The sequence below is a fragment of the Equus caballus genome, chromosome 3 (assembly GCF_041296265.1).
Source record: "Equus caballus isolate H_3958 breed thoroughbred chromosome 3, TB-T2T, whole genome shotgun sequence".
Lineage (NCBI taxonomy): Eukaryota > Metazoa > Chordata > Mammalia > Perissodactyla > Equidae > Equus > Equus caballus.
In genome coordinates this window covers 55,035,793-55,052,300 of record NC_091686.1, presented here as the reverse complement: position 1 = coordinate 55,052,300, position 16,508 = coordinate 55,035,793, and the positions used below count along the sequence as shown (strand labels likewise).

Genomic DNA, 16,508 nt, shown 5'->3' with positions numbered 1-16,508 from the left:
GTTCCCCAGGCAATTCTCATGTACCCAAAGTATGAGAAGCATTGGCCTCTCTACTCAATACAAATGGCATGAATTTCTTTAACTGGTTTTTAAAGCTATTTTACTCATTCACTTTTAATTCCATTTCCAGCCCCTTAAACGGAATGGAGGGAAGCCCTCATCCCGTCTGCCAGTGTGGCACGCATACCGCAAGGTTCTGCAACCTTCCTGCTTCAGGGCAGGGCAACAGTGGGGGCGGCCGGCAACTGTTGTCATTACCAGAGTCCCAGAAATCCTTAGCCAAAGACACTGAACTGGGAGTAGAAGAAGCAATTATATATAGGAACAAGAAAGCTTTCTGCACAAGTGATTAAATTCACAAGAGATCCTTAACAAAGAGAACCACACAATCCTGGTCCTTGCCTTCAGGAGGTTTATAATCAAAGGCAGGCACGGGCTGGAAGTGAACACTGCAGGGTAATCAATCAAATTAAATTCTCAGAGCTGGGGAAACAGTGAAAGCACTGATCAGCATTCTTGAACGCAAATTCAAATTATTCCTCTTACATAGGTTTACTGATAAGCAATAACAGTGCAAAATAATTGTGGAGGAAACTGCTGAGTTTATTTCAGCTCCCATCAGCTTAACTCCCTAAGCAATGTTTTAGCAGTATAAAGATCTATTTTCTTTAAAAAGAAACAATAATTCAGTAATATCCAATATTCTTATCTAGAATACGACTTACTTAAGACCCTTAAGAATGGACGTCATTTTAAGAAAAACAAGTCCCCTACTTTAACATTGGAAACCAAATCAAGACTCCAAAAATTGTACATTAGTTTAAGTCTCTTGCAAGCTTCAAGCGTGTGGACCTTTCCACCGAGTTAATATAGAAAAATTTCAGATCTGTCCATAAACCACTGTCTGCCCCGTGGGTTATTAATTTTTAGGAAAGGAATTATTGGGACACCCCCATCAAGCTCCCATTCCAGTGCACTTGTCTTTACAGCAAAAGAAAAGCAACACTGGTCTATCTCACAGTATACATCCGTAGGAACATTTTGCAAACAAACACCAAATTTTTGTTTACTTTATTCTCATGGTTAAAACACAGACATTCAGCAAAACATTGGTGGCCTGATGTTTAAAGATAAAATTCATTTTGTTAGATTTTTTTCAATCTTATAAACTATATTTACTCTTTGATTTTTAAAATCATTTCCACTAATAAAACCCCCCATCGTTTTCTTAAAGGAAGCATTTCTGTGGAATTGAATGCCAATACATGCAAAGCAGCTGAAGTTCCAATACGATAATATGATTGGCAAAGTCAGTTAAAAAATCATAAAATGTGACCGTGGGCACGTCTGAGACTTCCTCCAGGCCTCAGTTTTGCTGTTGTGAAACCGGAGGGCTGGTGTCCATCACCGCGGAGGTGACTTCCAGCTTTAGCATTCCGGGACACATCATTCACGTATTCTTTCCCCAGCAGTGTTCTCCTTCATGAGCCCCTTTGTTCCACTTCACCTTCCTCTGCTCTGCTGTAAGTTCTCCACCCTACCCTCCACAAGCCATGTTACAATCACTAACCGAGCCAAACAGAGCCTTGTGCTCAATCATTCTTACAGAGCACTTTTTTAAAAACTGTCATTTGTGTAATAAACCTATCTAGAATTATTCACGGGCAAATATTATCCTTAACATTTATGTCCATGTATTATAATGAACTGGTTGATAGAAAATCCTTGCCTCGATCTAAACTCCAGAAGGGAGGGATCCTAAGATGCATTAAAAAAAGTCTTGAGCCTTATCAGTATCCTTTAAAACAGGCTTAGAGCTTACCACAGCTTCGCAACCTTGGTAAGAAGCTGATTCAGTTTTATTAGAAACCTGCTCAATATATTCTTCAGTTTCTGTTTTTCCTCAAAGATATTTTCTTATGTTTATTTTCATTCAGGGAAGGCAATAACACAACAATCAAGTGAAAAAGAAATTGGGCATAAATGTCAGTAAAAGCAGCAGTATAATACTAAAATTTTCTAGTCTTAGGGAAGAACAGTATGTACAATGGGCTCTACACAGTTGGCAACATATTACTAAAAGATGACAAGTCCTGGCAAAGTTATGTGGTTTAATACTACTCAGAAAATACAGAACAGAATAAAACAAATAAGAAGGAATACTACCTTTGCAGCGGCATGATTTCACAAGCCATTCTTGCGTATAAATTTGCCAGGGACCCTCACCACTGTCTCTTCCACGCCAAGTTTGGTCGTCTGTACAGTGAGCGTCTTCTTACAGTGGCTGAGCAGGGCTCGGGGCGTGAGGCTGCACCTCACAGCTGGAGAAGCAGCTTGCTCTGCAGTCAGCCCGTGAGCTGCTGCTCGCAGCCTCCAAACTTCTTCCAGCAATGCTATTTTATCGGCTGCCTCTCTACATTTACACTGCAGTCCACTTTGACCTTTTGTTCCAGGGAAGCAGCTGAATCATCCAGCCAATCAGAGGAGCAGCTGCCACAGTGCTTAAAGGAGCTGCCGCTCCTCCTCCAGTCCTCCTGCTCCTCAGTGGGCTTGCCTAATTCTCGTAACTCGAAACTTTCCTCTTAGCAGTTCCACAGACAAGCTTGTCAGTCTGGGGAAAACAACCAATAAGTGCAGCAAGAGCGAAGAGTCTCCTACTTCTCCACCTTACAGAGACTGCCAACAAGGAAATCCATCTCAAGGAAAGACATTGCCTCTGAAACCGAAGGTTTCTGTGACCGAAGGCAAGAGCTAAATTCCGTCCCGGTTCTTCCTTTCAAACGCAAACCAACCAGTAGATTGGAAGCCGCGATACTTTTCTAGAAGGAAGGCATGCTTCTAGACCCTTGCCCTACCCGCATTTCCTGATGATGTTTGTGTACACTGCGGTGGTTACCAGTCACTGGTGACACCACCCAAGGCACGTAGCTCCCACTTCTGGGGAGAATATGTGTTCTAAGACTGCCCAAGTTCTCAAGGGATCAAAGTGTCTACTCCCATGGAAATTACTTCAACTTATTATTTCTGCATTTTATCCTTATAAAATCTAATGTGTTTATTTACATAGTCATTTTCCTCTAAGAACATCAACAGCATTTTTTGGTGGTTATTTGTCTATTTATTTATTACAGGTAACACCAAATCAGTTTTTCCAAAAGGTCTGCCAAATGCCTGTTAATGTTCCAGCTTTTCCCTACAGTTTCTTTTTCAGTATGGAATACTAAAGCGTTATTTTTAGGAACATAACTGCTAATCCATAGATTTCATACATGCAAGAATAGGGGAAATACATTTTAATAAGTTCTTCCACATCATGAGAGTTGAAAGGGTTACAACAAAGCGCAGAGCATCGCTTGTGGCAGATGAAAGGGTAGAGAGCCAGGGACCATGCGGTTCAGAAAGGGTGGGGGCTTAGAGGGCCAAAAAAGGTTCCTCCTCCCCTGTTGTTCTGCCGCATTTTTCTTTTCTTTTCTTTTTTACAGACCACTGATATTTCTGAATTTAGAACACAAGTCCTATTTTAAGTGTCTACTTTCCTTTGCTATACCTGCTAATAAAAACATGTCACTTTCTGACTTAAATCTCTATCATATTCATGAAAATGGATTAGTCATCCCGAAGCTTATGTTTGGACATTATTAACTCAAATCAGGCTTTTAAAACAAAGGAAGTTGACTTAAGTCCAGAACTTAACTAAATTGAAATTGTCAATATATTCTTTTCTTGATTCTAGATTTGGAAATTCTAATTTGATTCTCCAGTAACAATAACTTAGCTCTGTATATTTGCTTAAGTTTTTTATTTTTCAAAATGCCTTTGCACCTTGCTTAAAACTTTAATTAACTGAGTTAGAGAATCACTACTGTATATCATAACATCTATTTTATTGATGCGTGAACTCGGTACTAGAAAATTAAGTAATTTGTTCAAATTCAAAGAGAAGGTTAGTGGCAGAACAGAAACTGGAATCACAACTTCTCAAGTCTGCTCCAGAACTCTGCTACATATCACCCTGCTTACTCTATTCTACATGAGTTTTTAAAATATTTCATAAGATATAAATATTTTTGGAAATAGTTAAAATTCAAATAGAAATAATAGTTTGTCTTTTCTGAATTTTATGAACACATCAATACTGATGGCTAAAATAGACATATGAGTTCAATAAGGGACCCAGCATTACAAAAATATGCTAAATCGAACTACAATTTACATTCAATGCATACTAGAGGTAAAATACTGATGAACAGAACCATTCAAATTTTTTTTCCCAAAGATTGGCACCTGAGCTAACATCTGTTGCCAATCTTCTTTTTTCCCCCTTCTTCTTCTCTGCAAAGCTCCCCAATACATAGTTGTATATTCTAGCCATAGGTCCTTCTGGTTGTGCTATGTGGGACACATGGCTTGATGAGTGGTGCCATGTCTGTGCCTGGGATCGGAACTGGTGAAACTTGGGGCCACGGAAGCAGAGTGCGTGAACTTAACCACTTGGCCACGGGGCCGGCTCCAGAAGAATTCACATTTTAACATCTGATTCTATATATAGTTCCTGATAAATTGTCTTCCTATCAACCTTCTTCTAACATGCCATATTACTAATGAGATGTCAATGGTTATTTTTGAAAATCACCTAACACTATACCTCAGTAATTACTTGCCTTTTCAAGTCTCTATTATTTATTGATAACAATTCCTCCCTTTTTTTCTTTTTTGGCCTATTTTCTGGGCATTATTTGATGATCATTTATGAATTCATACCTGGACTGTGGCTCTTCCTTTCTACCACACCCACTGCCAGAGTCCTTGACCACTTAAACACCTTTATTATTTCTAATATCCTCACAGTCAGGTAGCAGGAGCTCATTCCTCGAACTCTGCCAGTTCTAACTTCTCAAACTCTGATGGCCTGACTGCATTTCCTCTGCCCTGAGCCCCTTAATGTGCATCCTTCTTAACTGCCTTACTTCCGCCTCTCCTGTTCCTTCTCCTTTTCCTTAGCTCTCTAAGCAGCTCTGGCCGCTTTTCCATGTCTGCAGAGGACAACCTGCACCCAAACCAACTGGCATGCAGCTTAAAAAAGGCACATTCCTGGCTCTCCTCAGCATTTGGTTATTTCTAAAACGGATTCACTAGCATCCTCCACTTCTTCACCCTTTATAAATCGTGCCAGCTGGGTTCTCTACTGCCAGACTGCTAAACATTGCAGAAGAAAGTCACATAACCCTGGCAACTAGTTATACTAAAAATTCACGCTATTTAACCTCGGCATGAACCTCAATACTGTGTGGCAACCTTTTTAGTTCTCTTTAACTGATTTTTCACTGCATTCCCACAGAAACTGTTACAAATCTCCTCCAGGGCCATGAGTCTGAACCTCTCTCAGTCACTCAGTACCTTGCCTCCTAAATTTGCTGAGAAAGTCAAGATCATCAAGCGAGTGAGTTTGGTCTTCTTTGCTACACTTAAGGGTTTAAGTACACCCTCCCCCCCAAAACACACACAACACACACATCTTGCCTCATTCTTTTTGACTTCTTCCTAGTCTAGGAGAAAAGGTCCTCACCTGTAGGACTCAAACCCCTCGTGTTGGATCTCATCGTTTTCTCCTTCTGGAAGAAGCCTGATCTCTCCTATATCTTAAATCTGTCCCCTTCCAATAGGCACCCGACCAAGTAAGTGTCCCCCAGCCTTAAGAAGTTTTCGTCAGCATTCCCACCCTCTGGCCTCTCCTTTCTACTGACAGACTTCCCCCCAAAGCCTACCTCTGCTGCTCCCATTTCCTCACGAATTACTCCTCCACCCTGTGCCAACAGACTTTAGACTTTACCACTTTTCTGAAACTGTTTTTAAGGCCATCGATGCTCTTTTGGCCACTAAATCTAAATGCCTTTTCTTAGATCCCTTCCTACTCTTGACTTCTCAGAAACACTCACTTTCAGTTTTCTGAAAGTCTTTGGCCCTCTGTGATCTTTCCTGGGAATTCCCCAAATGTCTCTGATCACTCCGCCCTCCTTTCATTTCATCTGTCTTTCCTCCTCTCTTACCCTGTCCTCGCCTTCCACTCCAACACCACTCAGTACAGGCATTCTGTTAGAGCTCAATAAGTTCCTCTCTGGAATTGCACTCCTGGGGACCGGATCCTGACTCTACCACAGACAGGCAGCGTCAGCTTGGGCAGGCTGTGGAAGAGCTCTGAAGTTCCTCTGAGGAATAAACGAGATCATGCATGTAAAACATGCAGAATAGTGTTTGGCAAATAATAAGTGCTCAATAATTATTAATATTATCACCCTAATCAACACTTCCAAAGCCTAATGTTATCTGGTTCCCAAATTTCTCCTCCTCCTGGCCCCTCTTGTTAATGATGTTATCCTTCTCTTCATGAATCAAAGCATGAATCATCTTTACTCCTCCCTCTGCTCTCCCTAATCAGCTCTGTTGATTTTCCTGTCACGTCTCTTTAATCACTCGGCCTTGGTCATCTGCCGTATTATACAACGTTCAAGATGATCGTTCTGCCTCCTTTCACCCTGTCTCCAAAGCATACATTTCACTTTTAGAGTGAGTTTCCCACTGTGATTGTGACCTGGTCACTCAATCCTCTGCTCAAAAATTTCAATAGCTCCCAACTGCTACTTAAAGGAACCCCACTTTTTGTCATATGATCATCAAGACTCTCCACTGATTAACCCCAATTTACCCTCCAGTTCAGCTGCTTATATCTCCTAAGGAAGCTAATCCAGACATTTCTGGACACTATTTTCAAATCTGCTCTGAACTTTTCTACCCCAAACATTTGTTCAAGCTGTTTCCTGTCTGGAATATTTTCCCATTCCATTTCCCTCCTGGCAAAATTCTACACATACATCAGGATTAGGCGAGTTGGAAAAAAATCTTTTGCCCCTTTTAACTTATATAGCCCTTTGCATATCTTACAATATTTATCTTTTTTTCCCCCACACAGTTTTACTATTATCTGAACCTATACATCATCTCCCTACAGGAATGTAAATTCTCCAGGACAAGAACAGTATCTTTCCTGCAGCCACTATACAGAGCAGACACTCAGTAAGTGTTGAATGAGTTGATAAATCAATCACTTCCAGACACTGAAGCATAGCTTCTTTGATTAGATTTGAATTTATCAAGCAGTATTTCTATTTACTTCTTAACATTTCCCATTGTACGCCCATACTTAAGATAAAGTAGATGCCTCGGATACGTTCAAATGAAGGATAATGATAGCCAATAACTGACTAAAGAAAGCAACTATTAAGGTTATACACTTATGTGCCATCACAGAGATGTAAAAAGTAACATTCTATTTAAAACTTTTGACCTCTTTTAAGCGTTTTACACCATCTAATTTCTCCTAGGTTATCTATTTCCTTTTCTACACTTCAGCTGGCTTGCAGACTTCTAATTTCCTTACATAACTCTTTCGATGATTCCAAGTGTTTGGCAGTACGTGCGTTTGCCCCTGTGCTATCAAGAGCAACAATTGCTCCAAAAATGATGTGGCTTCATTTGTTTTAATTTCAACATTAATTTGAAACAACCAGAGAACCAAGAACACTCCTTGGCCACATTAATTTGTTTTCACATGTTGTTTTAAAATCAGATTGATTTATTAATAAAAAATGATTTATTAAAATAATTCCTTTCTTACAAAGTAAGAAGGTGCTTCTTGGGCAAGGTTTCTTCCTCAAATTTTTATCAATCTGTAAAATGCACAAAGGAGCAATGTCTTCTACAAGATGGTCACAGAGTAGTTATTAATGGTAATGAGTAAATCTGATAGGAGATTTTCATATTCATGAAGTCAACATTTTTAGGGTAGATTTAATTTAGATATTCTAGTGTTGCTGTACAGGATCCTGATTAAACTTGTTCTCCGGCAATCTGTGTTAGACCACGAGTGAAGTCCAGGGCTTGTCAGAGGACACACCATCATCAACGACGACGAAGTGAAAAAAGAAAAAAAAGAGACAGAAGGAACTGGAGTGGTGGTGTGTATAAGGTAACTAGCATTTACTGAGCATCTATGCTGTGCTCATTGTAACAGATGCGGAAATGAAGCTAATTAACCTGAGCACTCAGCTAGTAAAGGGATGACATGAAGCCAGCATCTGAATGCCATAGCGTTACCCCCATACAAAAGCTCTTAAAGATGATAAATATTACACTTACCCATTGATAATACATGTTATCAATTGGCTACAGGAAATAAAGAATCGTTTCTTTTGGTCTTTCTTATATTTAGATAAGTTAATAGATATAGTAAATAAAGTCTATACAGTCTTATAAAGGCTGTTTGAACCAAAGACATACACTGGATCAGAACAAATCTCTTCTGCTACTCTAAGCCAACATTGTGTGTGTGTGTGTATGGGTGTGTATACCTAGTTGTAGAAGCCAGTTGTAGTTGCAGTGGAGGAAGAGGTTGGGGTGGGGAGTTGAGGGAAAGGGGAAGCTGAGAAGGAAAAAAGATGGAGAATCAAGTTTTAAATTGTATTCTTAATTGTATTCCTTTTATTAAGAAACTAATATATGGAAATGACAGGTGGGCTATCAGTTGTTTTAATGTAAAAACCCCCCAACTCTACAGTATGTCTTAACTTGAAGAATAATTATAAGACCTTAAATAGATTTATTTTAGAAATCAAAGCAGTGACATTCAAAACAGGCTCATGCTAATAGGAATAAAGAATTTCTAGTTGGGTAAACTATTTTCTTCACTAACAGCAGAAATAAATATGCTTTCTTTACTTAAGGCCAAAATAAAAAATAAACTAATAAAATCAACACAATTAAAAATATTTCCTCATTTATTTATTAGAGTTACCTAGTCTATGTTAGAAGATTGCTGAAAAAAATTCCATGGGGATAGAAATTATATAATTGTTTTTTCAGACACACTTCTTTAATTCTAACGATGGATCTCATTTTTAAAACTGTGTATGAGCTTATTTCATGAAAATTTATCTGACTAGTCTTGCGGGACTCTCAAATGGCTCACAGGGTTCATTGATTCAGATTCTACAGTCCTGCAGAGCTGCCGGTGGACTGCAGAGAGAGCACTGCTGACACAGAGGCGGACTTCAAACGCCACGACAGCTGGAGATGCGCTACTCAGGGTTCCCTTCCTCACCCCACTGACGGCTTTGATTTCACTAACTAGTTCCAATATTTCCAGTATAGAAAATAAGACATTCACCAGAAAGACTGAAGAATGATTTCAAATCAAAAGACAAGTAATTATAATATATGGTACATGAATACACAATTATATAGAAATTCATACACAAGCTGTCTCTATTTTTTCTTTAAAAAAAAGTGAACTTCTTATAACAACTGAGGGACCGCGATTTTTCCATAAAAACTTGTTAAAAATAAATTCTTTGAGACAACTTACATAATTGTTCCCCAACTTTCTCGGACAGGGAAAAATCCACTTTTTTGCCAGATGGAATCTCAGTTAGTGATCCCTGCCAATAAATAAGTGCTGGAGCACATCCTCCTGGAATGGGACTCCCTGGGCATGACTTTCTCCAAATCTCCCTTGGGAGTGCAGATAATAGTGTTTCTGTTCTCATAAAATAAGTCGTGTCCCACACAACAGCTGCTGCCACACCTGAGATTAGCTGCCTTAGATTGCCCCAGTGACCTTTCACCCTGTTAAACGATATTTCCTGGAGGGGAGAAGCAGGCTTCAGTGGGGCCTCCAGAGAGAAGCATCAAAACTGTTTCGTGTGATACGGTAACTGATTGGTAATCAGAGCTGGTTCTGTATCCGTAAAACATAAACTCTTCACATTTCTGAGACATGAAACACTGAGCATGAGCTCTTGATGTCAATACTCTGGCTGGTCAAACTAATTTACTTTAACACAAAGTGCATGCTTCGTTTTAAACCAACCCAGTAAATAACTAAGTGGAAATATATTTAAAAGGAAAATAAGAGGAAGTAGCGATTATTTGTTACATCGGTCACATTAGAAAAAAAAACATCATCACAGCAGTGGTGCTTTAAGGTGTCAGCATCTCTAGTACATTTGAAATGATCTGATTTTTTTAAAAAAAAAACCCTTTTAAATTCAGCATCTCAGAGAATTGAACCCCTTGCACTAAATAATCGTGTATATCTTCTCTTTGTAGTGCTATTCACATGTAGAGCATTATTAGAATTCATAATGAAAACAAAAAACTTTTTCCTCATTGAATTTTAGTGAGGAGACATCTAAGTTGGAAAAATAAATTTCACACAAATTTGGAAATAGACTGAACTTATAAATAAATTAATAGATGAAACTATTAAAACCAATGGTCCCTCCAAATAGGCAATGCAATTAATTCGTTATTTAAATAAAGAAAATGCATTGAAAAATGAATTATAATTTTACAATAACTTTCCAAAATATTACTTCAGGAAGACAACTCTAAAACATAAATCAATCCAATTTGATGAGGTTGGAAACAATCTAGTGAAATATTTTTAAATAAATATGTGTACCTCTGGACATAATATCATCCTAGACTTCAAATTACTGTACATGAAACAGATACAGTACAGAATTTGATAAATGATAAGTGAAACCAAATGATAAGTGAATGGATATTGTTACTAAAAAAGGTTTAAATGAGATAATATTGTCTCTTCTTCCTTTCCTGCACATTAGTTCACTACCACCACCTATTCTCCTCCATTCTCCCTCCTCCCCCGCCAGTTTAAATTCTTTTTACTTAACCCCTAGATTACAGCTTTCTCTTTCTAATAGGTTTTACTGATTTTGGTCTTTCCCTCTACAAATTCAGATTAATCAGATTTGATCTTCCCAAAATACTGCTTTAATAATGTCAAAACGCTTTGATGATTGCTCTTCATAGCTTACAAAATAAAATCCAAACTCTCCACACACTCAGCAGGGCCCTTCCACTCCTCCACATCCACATGCATTAGCACGGTCTCCTCCACATGAACTGGGGGTCCAGGCAGGCTGAGCTGCTCTCGCCCGCTGTCATGCTCTGCCTTCCCACTTGCTTCTGTTTCAGGCATTTCTCCGAGCCTGGAATCCCCTCCTGGCCCCATTCCTACTCAACCAAAAAAATCTCAGCTTTCCTGGGCTTCCCATATTTTGTCCTTTCTGTTTTCCCCATTCAGGGGACTTTATCCTCCTGAATGTGTAAAGCCATAATTGCCAAGCCCAAAAGCAGTTCCATTGTCACTATACGTGATTTCTCTAAAGTCTGACAATGACTACTTCCTCCTTGAAGCATATGCCATCCTTGACTTAAAAGACAACAAACACATTTTTCTTATTACAAATCATACAGTATGTGTTCACATAGGAAATTTAGAAAATACAGACAAGATAAAGGTAAAAGTCAAATACAAGTCCATCACTTGCATAACCAGTTTTGAATATGATTCCATATTCTTCCATTTTTCCTATTTATATAACACATACAAAATTATATATAAAAATGGGACAATGTGAAAGTACTTAATGCCACTGAACTGTACGCTTAAGAAGGGTTGAAATAGGGGCTGGCCCCGTGGCCGAGTGGTTAAGTTCGTGCGCTCCGCTGCAGGTGGCCCAGTGGTTCATTGGTTGGAGTCCTGGGCGCAGACATGTCACTGCTCATCAAACCACGCTGAGGCAGCGTCCCACATGCCACAACCAGAAGGACCCACAACAAAGAACACACAACTACGTATCGGGGGTCTTTGGGGAGAAAAAGGAAAAAAAAATCTTTAAAAAATAAAAAAAAGGGTTGAAATAGTAAATTTTATGTATATTTTACTACAATAAAAATATGACATTATGCAGTTTATAGTGTTTTATAAAATTTTTCATTTAATAATCAATAATATATTTCTATGACATTTTCTAGTCCTCAAAAATATTTTTTATGCTTATCATATGTTCATCCAAAATAATGATAAGTTTAATCATTTGGTTCAAGTGATGACTGCCAGATTTCTCCATTGTAAAAGGACCTTTTCTCTTTATAATGAAATATTATTTACTTGTGAGATGATAATTCGAGACTGACAATTTAGATTCCACATGTATTTTGAGTGTCTATTTTGAAGGCAGAGTCAACAGAACTTGCTGATGGATTGGTTGAGAAAAGTAGAGGAATCATACAGTTTTTGGCTTGAGTAACTGGGTGATCGGTGGTACAAATTATTGAGATGGGGGAAAACTTGGGTAGAAATGGGATCACCTTTTTTTAGGCAGGAGCGTAAATTAGGAGTTCCGTTTTATACAGCTTGAGTGTGAGATGCTCGTTAAATACCCAAGTGGACTTGTGAGGTAGCCAACCTTGAGGGGTCTGGAAAAGAAGACAGATTTTGCAAATAAGACTAAGAAAAGATGTCCAATAAGCTCAGAAGAAAAACAGGAGGGTGTGGTATTTCAGAAGCAAAGACATGAAAGTGCTTCAAAAGGGAGTGATCAGTTGGGTGAAATGCTGCTGAGACAGGGAGTAAGATAAGGACAGTAGACTGACCTTTGGATTTGGCACAGTGGAATGGAGGTTGTTGGTGTCCTTTACAAGAACAATTGCAGTGGTGTGGGGGTTGAAGAAAGAATGGGAGGATAGGATATGAAGACAGCAAGTACATATAATCCTTTCCCAGAGATTTGCTCTAATGAAGAGGAGGAATATTGTTTCTAGGGAGAGATTAAAAAAATGTTGACAGCCATTATAGCGTGTTTCTATGCTGATGGGAAGGATCTAGAAGGGAGAAACTGATGTCATAAAGGAGGGAGGTGATCACTGTAAAACAGTCCTTGAGTAAGAAGGAATGGGATTCAGAGTTCAAGCAGAGGGGTTGACCCCAGAGAGGTCCAAGTTCCGTTCATCCATGGTAATAGGAGAGAAGGCAGAGTGTAAGGGTACGGATGAAGATACACTGGTAGATTTGGGAGGCAGGAGATAAGAGCAGTCTTTTCTGAGTGCTGTGTGAAATAAGAAAAAATCCTTGGATTATGCTGTAATATTTTATAGAGCTAAGCCACGCTCATGTCTCTACTAAACTGAAGTTCATGTTTTCAGAAAATAATGGTGGTGAGAGAAGAGCTAGGATGCTAACTTTATTTTGTTTTTGTTTTTCTAAAATCAGGATCGGATTTTTGATGAGGGGGCCAAAAAGACAATTCAATGGGAAAAGAATAGTCTTTTCTGAAAATGGTGCTGAAACAATTGGATGTCCACGAGCAAAAGAATGAAGTTGGACCAGTACCTCACCCCACATATAAACATTAACTCAAAAGGGATCAAATACCTAAATGTAAGAGCAAAACTATACTAGAAGAAAACATAGATGTAAATCTTCATGACCTTGGATTAGGCAATGGTTTCTTAGATAGGACATCAAGATCAAACAACAAAGAAAAAAATAGATTAATTGGACTTCATAAAAATTAAAAATTCTTGTGCTTCACATGATTTTACCAAAAAAGTGAAAAGACAACCCACAGAATGAGGAAATATTTGAAAATCACACATCTGATAAGGGTTAGTATCTAGAATATATAAAGAATTCTTCCAACTCAACAATAAAAAGACAACTAATCCAATTTAAAAAATGGGCAAAGAATTCGAATTGACATTTCTCCAAAGGAAACATACAAATGGCTAACAAATACACGAAAAGATGCCCAACATCATTAATCATTAGGGAAATGCAAATTAAAACCAAAATGAGATACCATTCTATACCTAGCAGGATGGTTACAATAAAAAAGATAAATAATAACAAGTGTTGATGAGGATGTGGAGAAACTGGAAATATCATACACTGCTTTTCCCATTGAACGCAAAAAGGAGCAGCCACTTTGAGAAACAGTTTATGGATTCTTCAAAAAGTTAAACATAAAGCTACCATATGATACATCAATTCCACCCCTAGGCATATACCCAAGAGAAGTGAAAATACACATCCACAGAAATATTTGTACACAAATGTTTATACTAGCATTATTCATAATAGCCCCAAAGTAAAGTCAACCCCAATGTCCATCAACTGATTAATAAACAAAATGCAGTATACATATATATACAATGGAATATTATTCAGCCATTAAAAGGAATAAAACACTGATATATGCTGTGATATGCATTATGCTAAGTGAAAGAATGTAGACAAAAAAGGACATATATTGCGTGATTCCATTTATATGAAATGGTAAGAATTAGAGGGAGCTTCCTAGAGAAGATGAAATTTCATTGACCATTAACAAAGTAGGACAAGGGCACTCCAGATAAAGGAAATAACCTTAGCAAAGATACAGAGGTGTGAAATCACTGGGATACATCTGAAATAATGTGATTGTAATGTAGCCTGGGTAGAGGATAAAGAATTATGGAAGAGTCAGTCAGGAAGGTAGGTTGAGCCAGATTTGTAAAGGCCTTGAATCCCTTTAACTTTTTTCAAGAAGTCCTTTTGGCTTTTATAGCACCTCTATTATTATTATTATTAATTTTTATGAAGCCACTTTTAAACCTTCTGCATTAAAAATCATTGTTAACCACATACAAGTTTGTCTCACTGTACTGGGAGACCACTAAAGATTAGAGACCATGCCTTTGTTCTTTCTGGCTTCTCAGGACTCAGTGCAAGATGTGCAGTACATAGAATGTGCCCAAAAAGACTATGTTGACTTTGAATGACTAAAATAAATTCAGTTAAGACCATATCAGTCCACACATACTCTGGTGATCTATATGCTATTAGAAATGGTCTGCAAACATGATAATAAATTTCTTCACCATTCCTCACTTTCTCTTTTATCAACCATTCATACTGTAAAAAGGGACAAAATTTTTTTAATTGAATTTTGGATCCTAGTGAACTGTCAAAATTTGAATCGTCAGAGCAATTTGTAATGAGCGGCAGATTTTGGTGAATAGGTAGGGAACTGCTTGCTTTTTAATAATCAAAATACTTAGAGAAATATCAGAGACTTTCATTTTAAATTATAAGAATAAAAGGAGATTGAATTTAAAACACTCGAAAATATTTTTAATAGATACCCAGCTTATATGAAATAGTTTATCTAAGATGATCTTGGAATATTTATCATTGGAGCTAGCGGTGGTTAAGAACAGATCAGAAAACTATCTGTAGAGACAGAGTTAGATATTTGTTCTAATCCAGTCTGGGAAGCTGGTGCCTTTTTCAAACCTACTTTTCCATAAATCTTTGTTATGACGGCCAGAGAGAGGGAACACTTCAGAAAATGGTAGCTCTGTAGGGGCACTGTGTGGAGAGGTTGACCACCATGCTTTCCACAAGATGGTTTTAAACTCTCCTTTTCTCGTATGGGAGCTGCTGCAGTAAACCCTGCAGTCAGCAGCACATTTATATCTGGTAATCTTTCAAACTATTGTACTTGATATGATTATGAATCTTGTAGCTAAGAATCCTAATTTCATTTCAGCTTCACTTCACTAGTTAGTTAAAAGTTCTGAAACTTGGCTCCCAGTAGCAGAGAGTGAAACACTATAGGGAACACACACATGTTCAGGAAGTCATTGGAGTGCCCTTTAGGAAGTAGAGACACCGGATAGTTACGACTACTTTCTGTTGCTGGCTGGACTTCAGAAAGGAAGACAGACATATTTAACTGCAGGAGTTAATAGATCAGATAGGTTAAAGGACAGTGGGGACAGCTAATATTGCTGAATACTGATTGGTTATTAATACCATTGAAAGTCAATCTTATGCAAAGTACTATTGTAATACGTGACTAAAATATGAAGTGTTGTTTGGCAAATATCACAAGGCATGGACTTTCTGCCAAAAGGGCAGAGACTTGCACAATGTTACAAGTCTCATTAAACAATGGATTTCTCCTATATAACTAAGCAGCACGTTACTGACAGAAATGCAACATCAGAGTCAGGGCCCCTATGGGGACAGGGCACAGAGATTAAGTGGGGACGACGAGAGGGTACAACTGTCCCGCCTTCTGTAGCATCTCTAAAGGTGGGCAGTACAGGGTTCCCTTGAGTGGGGACTTTGCAAGGACCAAGAGAGAGAAAACCGACACATAAAATTCTATTCTTTTAGTATCAGAACTCAACCTCTGAGAGGTCTAGGTCAGCTAGAGGAAGAGAGAGGAATTTAAATCCAAATTGAGCACATATAATAGTATCACAACAATAACCATGGCAGCAGCAGTTAAGTATATGTCTACTAGGTACTGTCATGGATGCAAATAAACAAATAAATGAATAAAACATAAGACACAGCCCCTCTCTCCCAGGAAGCCACAGTCAGGTTGAAGAGAGAGACACAGTATAAACATACGAAAGGGCAAAATAACTCAAGGTAGACGACAGGCAGGAAATAACTGTAAAGCAATCAGAAGACATATATTAATCTCAGCCTGTCAACTAAATATATGACCCTGGATAATTCACCTTACTCAATAAATATCTGTGAAATGAATAACCTTTTCAGAATCATGGTTTCTTCCTCCAGGGTTATG

The 16,508-nt window shown here is 38.3% G+C and overlaps 1 protein-coding gene and 1 long non-coding RNA gene across 20 annotated transcripts in view; both read right to left on the bottom strand.

Annotated features, from left to right (window-relative positions):
• The window catches only part of FAM13A (family with sequence similarity 13 member A), a 316,899-nt gene that overhangs the window by 92,903 nt on the left and 207,488 nt on the right, over positions 1–16,508 (bottom strand). For 2 of the 19 annotated variants that reach the window (XM_005608626.4, XM_070263422.1), the window contains exon 1: positions 2,167–2,543. The exons of 14 other annotated variants lie outside the window; for them this stretch is intronic. In XM_005608626.4, coding sequence (XP_005608683.1) covers positions 2,167–2,195 — 29 coding nt within the window. In that variant the 5' untranslated portion in view covers positions 2,196–2,543. Of the gene's footprint in view, positions 1–2,166; positions 2,564–16,508 lie in introns of those variants that run through there. 3 more of the 19 variants (XM_005608625.4, XM_070263421.1, XM_070263420.1) reach the window with 3 other exon arrangements.
• Positions 11,841–12,763, bottom strand: LOC138923616 (uncharacterized). The gene is made up of 2 exons (XR_011437491.1): positions 12,520–12,763; positions 11,841–12,342 (listed from the first exon to the last, which is right to left on the bottom strand). It is a non-coding gene; the product is annotated as an uncharacterized lncRNA (long non-coding RNA).